This window comes from Plecotus auritus, assembly GCF_963455305.1.
Source record: "Plecotus auritus genome assembly, chromosome: 7".
Taxonomy (NCBI): domain Eukaryota; kingdom Metazoa; phylum Chordata; class Mammalia; order Chiroptera; family Vespertilionidae; genus Plecotus; species Plecotus auritus.
The window spans coordinates 4,224,932-4,238,298 of record NC_137774.1 but is presented as its reverse complement, the minus strand read 5'-3'; the positions used below and the strand labels follow the sequence as shown (position 1 = coordinate 4,238,298).

The 13,367-nt window shown below is 56.4% G+C and overlaps 1 protein-coding gene across 5 annotated transcripts in view; it reads left to right on the top strand.

Annotated features, from left to right (window-relative positions):
* Positions 1-13,367, top strand: part of RAB37 (RAB37, member RAS oncogene family) — a 56,580-nt gene that overhangs the window by 39,705 nt on the left and 3,508 nt on the right. For 3 of the 5 annotated variants that reach the window (XM_080679935.1, XM_080679936.1, XM_080679939.1), the window contains exons 2-6: positions 5,597-5,707; positions 11,028-11,138; positions 12,089-12,130; positions 12,623-12,689; positions 12,767-12,819. In XM_080679935.1, coding sequence (XP_080536061.1) covers positions 5,597-5,707; positions 11,028-11,138; positions 12,089-12,130; positions 12,623-12,689; positions 12,767-12,819 — 384 coding nt within the window. Of the gene's footprint in view, positions 1-5,596; positions 5,708-8,094; positions 8,219-11,027; positions 11,139-12,088; positions 12,131-12,622; positions 12,690-12,766; positions 12,820-13,367 lie in introns of those variants that run through there. The other 2 variants (XM_080679937.1, XM_080679938.1) reach the window with 2 other exon arrangements.

The following is a 13,367-nucleotide window of genomic DNA, read 5'->3' as shown; positions in this document are numbered from 1 at the left end:
AAAATAAAAGAAACCAGCTCATTACACTTGGCTATTCTCCCTCACCCCGCCCCCCCACCCCCTATAAAACCTATTTTGCTGATGTAGGGAGAGAAAAAGCACTGGTTCTTCAGGTCTTACTCCCTTTTTCCTACAACTCGGTGCCCATCCCCCTATTTCCCTCCCCCAGTGGGATCCCAGCAAGCCCTCAGGGTGGGGCTCAGAGGTTATGAAAAGATAAAGCCTTTCTCATATTTTGCTCCTGAAGCCACTTTTGCCATGTGTCACACACATCCTTTGATATCTTGAGGAGCCATTGAGTCCCGAGGGGAGACCTCAGGCCTTCCTTCGGAATCAGGAACAAATAGGAGAGCAGGAGGGTTCTTTGCACAGAAAATCGCAGCAGCTGACTAGCCAGGGCTTTTCCAGGAAGTGGCCAGAGCCCGCCTTTCACTTCAAAAGATTAACTACCCAATGGGGTGAGAAACCAAGGGGGCAGGAGCTTTCCTTGCCTTTCTTGGGCATGAGTACAGGGAGTGAACGGCCTCTGAGCTGCTCAGGGTTCTGCCTGTGGCCCGGCCCTTTGATCCCGGGCCACCCGGCCCCCACCCACCCGAGAAGGCTGCCCTTGGAGTCCAGAGCCGGGAGTTATTATCTGGTTGTCTCTGAGTGACGGCAAGACTGCTCCTCTAACCAAGTGCCTCTGGGGACTCCAGGAGAGGTGGGCTATGCTGGGGCCCCTGTGTCCTCAAAGACCCCTTTGAGGCCCTAGTTCAGGCTTGGCCATTGACTTCCCCAGGAGTCAGTTACCTCTGCAGGCTCACAGGTTCCCACAAAAAAGGAATGGAACGGGCCATCTGAGAGTCCTCCTGCACTAAGCACCTACGTGTATGTGTGCGTGCATGTGAGTGCTTGACGGTGGAGCCCCTCTCAGCTCTGCCCCGTGGCCTTCGAGCTTCCTACTTCTCTGTGAAAGTGAGGAAGAGGCAGATGTGCCCTGAGGCTGATGGAGCTTAACGGTCAGGTCAGCACTCCTCACTGGATCAGGCTCTTTCAAAGCCCCGTATCCAATGTTGTATTCATGATGTAGGTCCTCTTTCCTAAAAAGCGGCCTCAACATTGTATAAGCGTCAGGCCTGTGATAGATGGCCCCACCCTCTGCTCTTTACTCCATCTTTGTTGGCACTGAAGGGGAGGTTCTATCCCCTCCCCGTCGCACTCCCATCCCATCCTTGAGTCTGGACCAGACCTGTAACCTACTTTCCCAAGAAAACCCAGAAGTACCGGTGCACCAGTTCCAGACTCAGCCTGCGGAGGCCTCCTGGATTCCCTCTTGCTCTCATTCACCTCTGCCTCTGCCGTGACGACACAGGGGCTAGTGTTGGGTGGATGGAGACACATGTTGAACAGAGCCAAGCTGCCCCAGCCAACAGCCAGCCAACCCTCAACACCCAAGGGTGCCCGCCTGAGCCCAGAGGCACCACCCAGATCAGACTGCTCCCTCACAGACTCACTCTGTGCCCCTGTGTTTGGGACGGTTCATTGCAGCCTTCTTGTGGCAACAGAAAATGTAGAGAAGATCCTGCAAAACCTAGACCCGCCCTTCAGCAGCTGCCTCACCCTCCACTCTGCCCCTTAGCTGCCCCTGGCTTCGGTCCACCCAGCTGCTCTCTGCCCCTTTGACTTCCCCTCCCAGCTCCTCCAGGATGGCCCCCCCACCCACACCTCTTCCTCACATGTGGTTCAGAAGAGAACAGACCTTGTGTTACCGGTGGGGAGAGGTCCTCGTCTCCTCTCATTGCTCGTGGGAGTGAATTTTTTGCAATATCCCAAGAAAAGGCATTTTCTGAGACTTGTGTGGGAGAATGAGTGGTTTTTATTTGCATGGAATTAACTCCCAGAGTTTCCAAGGTCTCATTTCCCTTTGTCCCACCAAGGAAGAAGCGTAGCTGTGGCTTCCATTGCGCTGGTGTCCAGAGGTTCCTTGCTGGGTGCGTGCAGTGCAATTCAGAATCAGGCAGGCTTAGCTCGCGCTCCCCCTGCACCCATCAGTCCATTGCATGTGGGGTCCGCATGGTCGTGGGCCATACAGGCGAATGCAAGGAAGCCTAGAGCAGCAAGAGCCAACAGTCACAAGAGCCAACTCCTTTGCTAAGGGATTATGTATTCCCAAATTTTCCTGGGCTTGCCTACTGTGCCACCATCAAATTCCCCGACTACTGAGCCAGCCATGGAGAAGTTAGAAGACAACAGGACACTGTGTTCCTTGTGGATGTCATGGCCAACAAGCACCAGATCAAACAGGTGGTGAAGAAGCTCTATGGCATTGATATGGCCAAGGTCAACACCCTGATCAGGTCTGATGGAGAGAAGAAGGCATATGTTCAAGTGGCTCTTGGCTATGATGCTTTGATGTTGCCCACAAAATTGGGATCATCTAACCTGAGTCCATTGCCTAATTCCAAATATAAAAATTTTACACTGAAAAAAAAAAAACTAGCTAATTACAATGGTATCACTTGGACCACTAGAACCATCTGTGGCTTGTGATTCAAAACAAGAAGTTGGTCTAAATTACAAAAGCAATACATGTTCAAGTTAGGAAAATAAATTGTGAAACACACTATGAACAACTCTATTCCAACAAACTACTGTTGGAGGAAATGGACACATTCCTAGAAAAACACAACCTTCCAAAACTCAATCAGGAAGAATCTAAACATCTCAATAGGCCGGTAACTATGGAAGAAATTGAAGCAGTCATCAAAAAGCTTCCAGCAAACAAAAGCCTGGGGCCAGACGGCTTCACAGGGGAGTTTTACCAAACATTCAAAGAAGACCTAAAACCTATCCTCCTCAGACTATTACAAAAACTTCAAGAGGAAGGAACACTTCTAAGCTCATTCTAGGAAGCCAGCATCCCCCTAATACCAAAACCAGATAAAGACTACACAAAGAAAGAGAATTACAGGCTAATATCCCTTATGAACAACGATGCCAAAATCCTCAACAAAATTCTAGCAAATGAGATCCAACATTACATCAGAAAGAGCATACACCATGACCAAGTAGGATTTATCCCAGGGATGCAAGGATGGTACAATATCCGCAAATCAATAAACGTGATACATCACATAAACAAACTGAGAGATTTAAAAAAAATTGTGAAAATACAGATAAGGTAAAAAAAAAAAAAAAAAGATTTAATTGTCTCTAATCTCACCACCCCAAGATAATCACTTTTAACATCTTTTATCTCTTCCTGCAGAAATGCATGATTATTTCAGAAATCAAGCAGCGTCGCTGATGTGTTACATGAGTTCATGTCACTCATTGCTCAATAGATTTTTGTTGTCAACTTTGGGGAAAGATGTCCTATAAACAAATATTGTCAAGGTATTTGTCTCGGTGGAAATGCATACAGCGACTGCAAGCCCACACTCCTCTCGGTCAGTGTAGACTTGCCAACTACAGCTAAACTGCTATCAGAGCCCATTCTCTCCATAGGGGACGGAGCCTGGTTAGTTGCATCTCCTCCCACTCCGGATTATAGGGCTGTATCCCCAGTGGCTAAAACCACATTGGGCACATAGTAGTTGCTCAGTAAATAACTGATGGAAAATGAATGAACTATTTTTACTGCGTTGTTATTCTTCCCCTGGATGCTTGCCTTGCAAAGTAACTGTTGCCCATTTTGAAACTAAGGCATTTATCCACTCATTTATGGTATTCGTCCCTTCATTCACTCACTGAGAGACTGCTGGGTACCAGCCCTTGGGTGTGTGTACAGGGTGAGGCAAAAGTAGGTTTACAGTTGTGAGTACACGAAACACAGAGTTTATTTATTATTTTATTTTATTTATTTTATTTTTTTAATATATTTTATTGATATTTTACAGAGAGGAAGAGAGAGGGATAGAGAGCTAGAAACATCGATGAGAGAGAAACATCGATCAGCTGCCTCCTGCACACCTCCCACTGGGGATGTGCCCACAATCAAGGTACATGCCCTTGACCGGAATCGAACCCGGGACCCTTCAGTCCCCAGGCCGAAGCTCTATCCACTGAGCCAAACCGGTTTCGGCTATTTTATTTTTTTTAATCCTCACCTGAGGATATTTTTTCTATTTATTTTTAGAGAGAATGGAAGAGAGAGGGAAAGACAGAGAGAAATACTGATGTGAGAGAAACATCAATTGGTTGCCTTCTGCACAGAGCCTGGGCCGGGGAGGAGCCTGCAACTGAGGTACATGCTTTGGATGTACCCTGAGGCTTAACGGTCAGCACCGTTAAGGGACCCTTTGGTCCGCAGGCCAACGCTCCATTCCTTGAGCCAAACTGGCTAGGACCAGAGTTTATTCTTGTACTATTATTTATTAATTATTCGGCACCTGAACCTCCACCCTAATTCACTCCACTTCTTCGTCCCAGTACAATGTGTCCTTCCCCTCTTTTCCCAAACTCAGCTTCTCTTTGAAATGTTCTCCCCGAGGTCTTTGCCAGGGCCAAGTGCAAACTCCTTCTTCCCACGGCATATGGCCTGACATGCTGATCTTTCCTGTACACTCTTATTTTTTTAATATATTTTTATTGATTTCAGAGAGGAAGGGAGAGGGAGAGAAAGATAGAAACATCTGAACAGCAGGCTGTGTGGGGCGACAATGATATAGAGAATCATTGATTGGCTGCCTCCTACACGCCCCCTACTGGGGATCAAGCCCACAACCCAGGCATGTGCCCTTGATCGGAATCGAACCTGGGACCGTTCAGTCCAAAGGCCGACACTCTATTCATTGAGCCAAACCGGCTAGGGCTGTACACTCTTGTTTCAGACTTCCCCTTACCGAGGGCGCGCTGTGCTAGTCCAGGTCTCCCAGGAAGCAGGTGTGGAAAGGGAACTCAATGTGCAGGGACGGTATTAGGGGAAACACCAGGTAGAAACCAGGAGAGGCAGGGAGAGCCTGCAGACCATGGTCTGACCCCAAGTGAAGGTCAGAGGCCACCAGGCAGTCTCCCGACGGTTCTGTAAAACCATGAGGAGGTCCCCCAGCCGAAAGCAGTTATGAGGGGGGGGGCGTAGAGCCTGCTTCCGAGTCCCTGCCATGCTCCGCCTTTGGCTGGGATTGTCTGTGTGAAGTGGCCTCCGTGCAAACACACCAATGGTGGATTGCAGGGCCAGCGGCGGGGGATGGGGGGGAGGGGGCCGGGCAGTTATGCCCCTGAGGTTAGGAGCCTGAGAGGCACCTTCTCATGGTCACCTCAGACGTTTCTTAACTTGGGGTGAAACAACATTCCCTCTATGCTTTCCTGCCTTCTTCAGCAAATGTGCATCTGTGTGTATGAGTGTGTCTCCATGCGTGTGTGTGTTTGTGTGTGCACCCTATGTATGTGTATCTGCGTATAAGAGTGTGTCTCTGTACATGTTGAGTGTATGCACATACCCTCTGTCTATGTGTACATCTGTGTGCATCTGTGTGAATGTGTGTCTGTGTGTGGGTTTGTGTGTGTGTGCACACACGTGCATGTGTGTTTACAAGGAGCCCACTGTCCCAGCCACAACACCACCTCAGAAACCTACTTCACACTGCAGCTCCCGCCTCTCCGTTGCTCCCTTCAGACCATCCTGGTGGGCGACAGTGGCGTGGGGAAGACATCTCTGCTGGTCCAGTTCGACCAGGGCAAGTTCATCCCCGGCTCCTTCTCGGCCACTGTGGGCATCGGATTCACAGTAAGTGCCCCCCACCTCCGGGGCCCGGGTTGGCTCTGTCAGGGTCCCAGCAGGAAGCAGGTGGTCACTCGCATTGGATCTCTCAAGGAGGTTTAATAAACAGACTATTGACCAAGGTGTAGGCAGGGTGCTGGGAAACCAGGAGGGATGGTGCAGTGTTTTGGGGTTGTTACTGGGCTTCCATCCCCCACCCCACTCCCCAGCCTAAGAGAGCTGAGAGGAGGGAACCATCACAGACCCAGGGACCAAGAGGGCTGCGTGCAGGGGGCTGGCGGGCAGGAGCTGTGACCATCAGTGGAGGAGCACAGCAAAGCCTAGTAACCCTCCCCCCACACTGCCCTCCTCCTGCTCCCCCCATATCCTATGGGGCTCCCCATTGACGGCACACAACCGGAAGCTGGAAAAACAAGGACATGTGTTGATAGATTGCTCATGTCCACCTCCCAAGGCAATAAGAACCTGGAGAGGCAACGGTGTGGCTTAAAATGACAAAAACAGCCCAATCCTGGCATTGTGGTCCTAGGGCACTGGGAGGGCAAAGGTTAAAGTTCTTTTTTTTAATACTTGGTCTCTCCCTGGACACAGCACGGGGGTGGCTCCGATGAGGGAAGTGGTCCCAACCTGTAGCCCCTCGTGGGCCAGGAAGGCCTCCCTCCACCCGTCGCCCTCCGTCCACTCTCACCAGGACTGTGGCTCTCAGTAACCGCTGATCCTGGGAAGGCCTCCGAGGGGACTTGGCTCTGGGCTTGGACTGTCCTCAGGAGCTGCAGGGCCCTTCCTTGGGGTCTCCGGAGCCCTGGGGAGGAGCACATGGCATTGCTTGGGCGGCGTGGGCGTTTGGGAGGCCAGCCTCTGGGAGCGACAGAGCACAGGCCTGCGAGGCCACTCGGCTGGGACGCAGCAGAGTCACGCTTGTGGAAAGAGACAGGGGAACCTCAGACACTGAGCTTGCCTGGGTCACAGGGCGGAAGGCCAGGGCCACCACGGACAGGGCTTCCGAGTGAGGCTGAAATGGGAGCTCGGTCCCGGTGCAGAGCCCAGAATCCAACCTGACACACCAGTGCCCCCAGCTCCCCAGCCACTGGGAACAGCTGGACTCCGGAGTGCAGGGCTGAGCCCCAGGAGGGCGGGGCTGTCCTGACAGCGCCTGAGGCCTTCCACGAGGTGAACCAGGCTGGCTGGTGCTGGGCGTCCCCCACCCCGGGCACATGCCCCGCCTGCCCCCTCAGCACACAGGGCACACGGTGCCCTCATAGTCACACTCCCCGCCCTCTTCCCACATGTCAGACTCAGAGGGCAGAGTGTGGGCTGGGCATGGGTGTGGCTAAAGGTGCACAGACTCTCATTCACGCTCCTCAGATGCAGAGTGGGGCCTCCAAGTTTTGCCCCTGGCCTGTGAGAAGGAGGGAAGTGTGTGGTTCAATTGAGAGCCTGATGCTGCCTGAGACAGGACACACTTTCCTGGATGTCCCCGAGACTCTGCTCAAAATGCTTCACAACTTCATGAATTCATCTGATACCAAACGTTTAGGGCCTCCTAATTGCCAAAGGCGGAGGGCCACGCGGGAGAAGGCCAACCCTGCCTTCAGGAGCGCCACCTTAGACGCAGCCACAAAGGCACTGCGTCCCGGGAGTCCCAGGGTCTCAGGGCAAAGGGCGCGGGGAGGGGTGGCCCTCAGAACCCGCACAGGAATCCCCAGCCCACCTCGCAGGGCCCGTGAAGGGACATTCTGGAGGCAGCCCAACAGGTGAGGGAGAAATGAGAGGCGGTCTACGCTAAGGGTCAAAGTTCAAGCACCAACCAACGAGGGCCCGTGCGCTGCAAGGTGCAAATCGGTCAGTAACTAAAATACACTCCCACGAGCTCGGGCTGGGCTGGGCTGCGTCAGTAACAGTGAGGCTGCCTGGGCTATTTCCTCCGGACTCCAGCCCAGCACCGCGCAGGTCAGGGGGCGTCCCAGCCTCTCCCGGACCCCGCACCCGGGGCCACCTGTGGGCCGCCAGCTGGCGAGGCTCGGGCGCCGCCTGCTGGCCGCGCTGCGCAGCGACAGCGGAAACCCCGGCGCCGGTGCGCGGGCCCCAAGGATGCCAGACCTTCCGTACCAGGCCGGGTCCACAGGCACCGCTACCCGTGCGAACTTAACCCCGACGGCTGGCGACTTTGGGAAACCCGTCCTAGGGGTGGATTTGGCCCCTGCCTCAGAGCAAGAAGCCGGGTCAGTGTTGCTTCGGGGTCCCGCTGCCCCTCGGGCGCTGCCCCTGCGGAGCTGCGCGCCCTGGCGGGTGTGCGGGGTTGGCGGGGCAGAGGGAGGAGCCTGGCGGGGTCCCGGCAGGGGCGGGGGAGGGTAGAAGGAGTGGGTGGAGCGAAGGCGGAGCTGTTCCTGCTCCGTCCGTCGCGCGCCGCGGGCCCCAGCTCACCGCTGGTGCAGGACCATGACCGGCACGACCCGGGATGGCGAGGCCCCCGAGCTCTCGCCGCCCTGCAGCCCGAGCTACGATCTCGCGCGCAAGGTGGGTGGGCACTGCGTCCAGCGCTGGGGACTCCTGTGCGGGTGCTGAGGGCCACCCCTCCCCGCGCCCTTTAACCTGAGATCCTGGGGCTCCCGGGACCCTGCGCCTTTTCTGGCTGCGTCAGTCCTTCCCCCCAGCCAGGCAGCCGGTGTCCCCGAGTAGAGAGGGAGGGCCCATCCCAACTTCTAGGTATCTGAGCTGGCTCTGCCAGGCCTGGGAGAGGAAGCTGGGAAGTGACTCCCCAACCCAACTTTCTTCTGCCACACCCGGCTCATGTGAGTTCCCGGGGACCCCCATGCTCCTCGCTAAGGGTCAGCTCTCCTGGACGCAGGCACCCACCCTGGGTGCTAGGAAGCAGGATGCCCGGACACCCAGAGAAGCCGGCCCCTGGCGGCGAGCAACGGGGTGAATGCCCTTCTCCCAGCTAAGCGCTCAGCTGAGCCTTGACATGGGTTCCTTAGGCCCAGAACTCCAGCCGCCCCCAAGTTCTACCTCTTCCCTTCCCGCTGCTGCCTCGCACCTTCTTCCAGAACGCAGGCCCAGCCGCGGGTTACAGAACCTGAGCAAGATCTCAGTGATTGCTCATGGGTCCCCCCACCTGGCAGAGTGTAAGTCCGCTCTCTGGGCTCAGGGTGACGCGTACAGAAGCAGGTGAGGGTGGCAGTGGACGCTGGTCTGTGTGCCCTCCTCCTGGGCCCTGGAAGCAGCCGGGTACCAGGGACTCTGAAAGAGGTGCGAAGGGAACTCAGCCTCCCAGCCTTCCCCCAGGCTTGCCGCTAGGTAGGGCGAGGCGGGTGTCCTGTCTCCGGATGCACGGCCTTGAAAGAGACCCACTCTTTCTGTGCCTTGGTTTCCTCCCCACCTGCGGGGCTCACTCTAGCCAGGAGCGGGGGCCTCCACCCCCATGGTTTCAGAGGAAGCCACTCCGCAAGTCACCCGCCCAGAGCCGTTGAGATAGGCGTCCTGTGTGGGCTCTTGGCAGGAAATGGGCCCCTGGGCCTTCGGTGCGAGGGAAGCTGGGGAGAGCCAGCCCCAGGCTGGGGGGGGGCCCTGCCTGACCTCCTTGCCGGACAAGCCAATGAGCTGTTTGCCTAGGAGGTGGCAAGGTTGGGCAGCTGTTTGTGTTTAATGGTAGGTGGCTGGCAGCGTTTGCTCAGGGCAGCTGTGATCTGTAAAGTACACAGGAGCTCACCCTCCTTCTCTCCTCCTCGGGGCTGGGGCCTGCGAGCCCAGGAGCAGTGTGGCTACAGAGGGCTCCCAGCGCCTCCATCTGTCCCCGGGGCCAAGCGGCCTCCACCAGCCTGCGCGCCCCAGGCCTGCCCAGGAGACTGGGTCCAGGACAGCCTGGCAGGAGCCCCTGGGGCTGCCTTAGAAGGGGGGGGGGCTGCAGCAGGCAGTACCCCCCTGCACCCACTCTTCAGAAGTCTTGGGTGGTTCATGCAACATGATAGGTCCTGGCCATTAACAGGCTCTAGAAAGGCCTCAAAGAAAGTCCCCCTCCGTCCTTCTAGCCATGCCACAGTTCAGGAATCTTCCCAAAATCCCCCTTCACAAGTAAGCCCTTCACAAGCCGGGACCCAGCCTTCATCCACCTTTGGCTCAGCCCCCTTACCTTCCAGCAGAGTTAGCTCATCCCCGTATCCCACGTGCACAGCCTTTGTCAAGGTCAGAGCCTCAAGAAGAAGGCAGGCCTAGTCCTTCTCCAACCCATTAAGCATCTAATGGGCCAGCTGGGAAAATTCCAGCTTTAGGTCCAGACCTCTGTTCTCCAAGATTGAGGAATATCCGCCCAGGGGGCTCGCCTCCCCGACCCCTTGTGCTCCCCAGTGAAGATGAGCAGAAACTGGCCTAGCGATAAAGGGGCGGACGAACCCCTCGGCCCCACACCCCCTGCCCTACAGTGACCCACTGACGCCAATTTGTGGCCACTTGTCCCACTTTGAGGTTTCTGCTGAAAGAACTTCAGACTAAATGTCTCCCCACCTCAGTATAAAGTTGAATCTTTCCTGATTCATGCAATGTTTTTTAAAAAAAAAAATTTTATTATTTTAAAGAGAGAGGACGGGAAATAGATAGAAACATTGATGAGAGAGAAACATCAACTGATTGCCTCCAGCACCTCCCTTACCAGGAATCGAGCCTGGAACCCGGGCATGTGCCCTGACTAGTAATCAAACCGATGACCTCTTGGTTCATGGGTTGATTCTCAACCACTGAGCTACGCTGGCCAGGCCATGCAACCTTTTTATAAACATGTAACATCAAATAAAGAAAAGGAAAAAACAACAACATGTAACACCATCAGAAACTTCCAAATAAATGTGGGGACCAAGACAATAGTAACTTGAGAATGTGCCTTTGCAGACGTGGTGCCCCCGCCCATCAGATGCTGACACCTCCCTTGGCTGGGAATCCTGTCCCAAGTATTAACACTTCCTGATTTTTTTTTAACGTTTATTGCCTGCTTCCCTGCCCACGCATGCGCGCAGGCACAGCTGGAACACGCAGTGCGAGGGATGTGGGCACGGTGAGACAGATGGGGTGGTTCTCCAGGGCCAGGGAGCACATCTGGGGACCTGATGGTGCTGAGGTCTCAGCGCAAGCTTCCAGAGCGCTGGGTGAGGACCGAGGTCAGAGGGAGAGCCGAGAGGCGAGAGTGTGGAGGGAAGAGGCAGAGCAAAGGCAGCAGCAGCTGCCCCATGTCAGCATCCTCCCCTCGCCCTCTGCCCCTCTGTCCGGGGCTTCTCTCCCTGGAAGCCCAGAAATGCGCCCCAGCTCCCCATTAACTGCCTCTGCCCCCATCTCCTAGGTGATGCTTCTGGGAGACTCGGGCGTCGGGAAAACCTGTTTCCTGATCCAATTCAAAGACGGGGCCTTCCTGTCCGGGACCTTCCTAGCCACCGTCGGCATAGACTTCAGGGTGAGGTGGCCGCAGGCTCTGCCTCCCGCAGCGAGCCGGGCTGTGGCTCAGGCCTGGGCACTGCCCTGTCCCGCCTGTCCCGCGCTGCAGGACGGTGGCTCACTGCCCAGAGGGCGCAAGGGCTGTCCCAGGGAAGGGCCACTGCGGTGGACCCTGTGCGGAGGCCGGGCCTGGCTCCTGCCCGCTGCAGGCTGTGAACACTGAGAGACTGTCTTCAAGCTCGGCCCCCAGCGGGGCAGACACATGCCACGGCGTGAGCCCGGCTTCTTGCCCTCAACCCCCTTGCTCGGTGCCCCCTCGCCTGGGCCCTGGGCGAGGCCTCCGCCAGGCTTTCCTGGGGCTCCAGGTGGAGGAGCTGGGCTGGCCGGGCGGGGAGAGAGCAGCCTGCCAGGGCCCTCTTTGAGGATCTCACCTTCAGGGTCCTTCTTGACAAATCCACATCAGGACGCTGAGGCCTCTGAGCGCTGCTCACCCAAAGGGTCAGGGGAGTGAGGGCCCAACCCTGGCAGGGGTCCACCAGAGGTGGGGCGCCCCCTCCCATGGAGGGGAAGGAGGTCCACTTAGGAGGATTGGGGGGGCAGCCAGAGGAGGTCCCCGGGATGCTGGGGCATCTCATCTCTAAGAGCTTGGTTGCAGGATGGGACCCAGCTCCTGGAGAGGCAGATGGAAGAGGGGGAGGGGCGGGATCCCCAGTTCTCAGACCTTAGGCTCCCCTTAGCCACGTGTTGTGAGAAGAACAGATGGAGAAGAGAGGGCTCCTCAGAGGGACTCTCTGGGGACAGGGGCCCACGGCCCTGATGGGGTGATCTGGCTGCGACAGCTCTGAGGCTCACCACACCCCCTCCAGTCCTGGGGAGCGACCAGGACAAGACGCTCGTTCCTCGTAGGACGTCAGCAGGAGCCGGGGCTGCCCTGCCCTCTGGCCACCTGTGTGCCCTTTTCTCTTTCAGAACAAGGTGGTGACGGTGGATGGTGTGAGGGTGAAGCTGCAGGTGAGAGGAAGGCTTGGTGGGAGGGAGGGAGGGGAGGGGAAGGAGGGATGGAGGGGCCTGCGCTTGCTCTTCACCGAACCACAGGAGGCTGTGGCCCTGCCCCCTGCCCTCAGCCTGGGGCAATTTCCTGTGGGGCCCACAAGAAGAAACGGCGGCTTTTTTTCCTTTGATGTCTGCAGAAAAAGCAGTTCCCAGGCACCCTCTCTTCTAGCAAAGGCAGCTCAAGTGCTTCAGACAGGCTTCGGCTTGCTCCCTCCTCCCCTGCCTCCCGGCTCCCGGCTCCCATCCCCCGGGCTGGGGAAGGGGCCACAGCACTGAGTGAGCTTCAGGACCTGTCACAGGCAGGCATCGGCAGGTGCCAGGAGCCCGTGAGAAGCAGAGGAGCAAGGATGCCGCCTTCCCACACATCTCTCGCACCACAAGGCGGGTTTCCTCTGCCCACCACCGCCCCTGCGCCTGCCTCCTTCTGACCCTGTGCCCATCCCTTCCTAGATCTGGGACACGGCCGGGCAGGAGCGGTTCCGCAGTGTCACCCACGCTTACTACCGAGATGCCCAAGGTAAGGCCCTGGTGCAGGCCAACTCCTTCCCCAGCCCGCCCCTCTGCCCCCAGTGTGACCTCTCTCTCCCCCTGCAGCCTTGCTCCTGCTGTATGACATCACCAACAAGTCCTCCTTCGAAAACATCCGGGTATGTCGCTGTGTCCACCACCGCAGCAGCCAGGCAGGGCTGCGGAGTCCAGGGCTGCCTCCTGCTCTGGGGGGAGGGGGCGGGGCACAGAACACTGCTGCCTTCGCAGCATACCTGAGCTGTGACTCAGGTGCAATAAGCTGCCTCTGGGTATGTGATGGGCATGTGGGCATGGAGACTAGGCAGTGCTCAGCCTGACGGTGATTCATGAGCGCGCTTCGTGACAAACGTTCAGAAAGTACCCAGCTCCGCCCTGGACAATTAGCCACAGGGGCCAAGGGGAGAACAAGCAGAAAAGTTAGTCCAAGTTGCAAGGAAGTGACTCAGGTAGACAGAGTGCGTGGCTCTGTCCTCACAACCACACTGTTGAAGAAAACAGACGATCACTCAACAAATATAAGCACTGACCCCGTGTGCAACCCTGGAAAGGTTTCCCATGCTCTCTGACCCCAAGGGGTCGACAAGCAAAGTGGGGAACAAGACATACGGATATAAGACAGCTTATAAAGAGAATGGAGCCCTGGCGGGTGTGGCTCAGGCAGTACCAG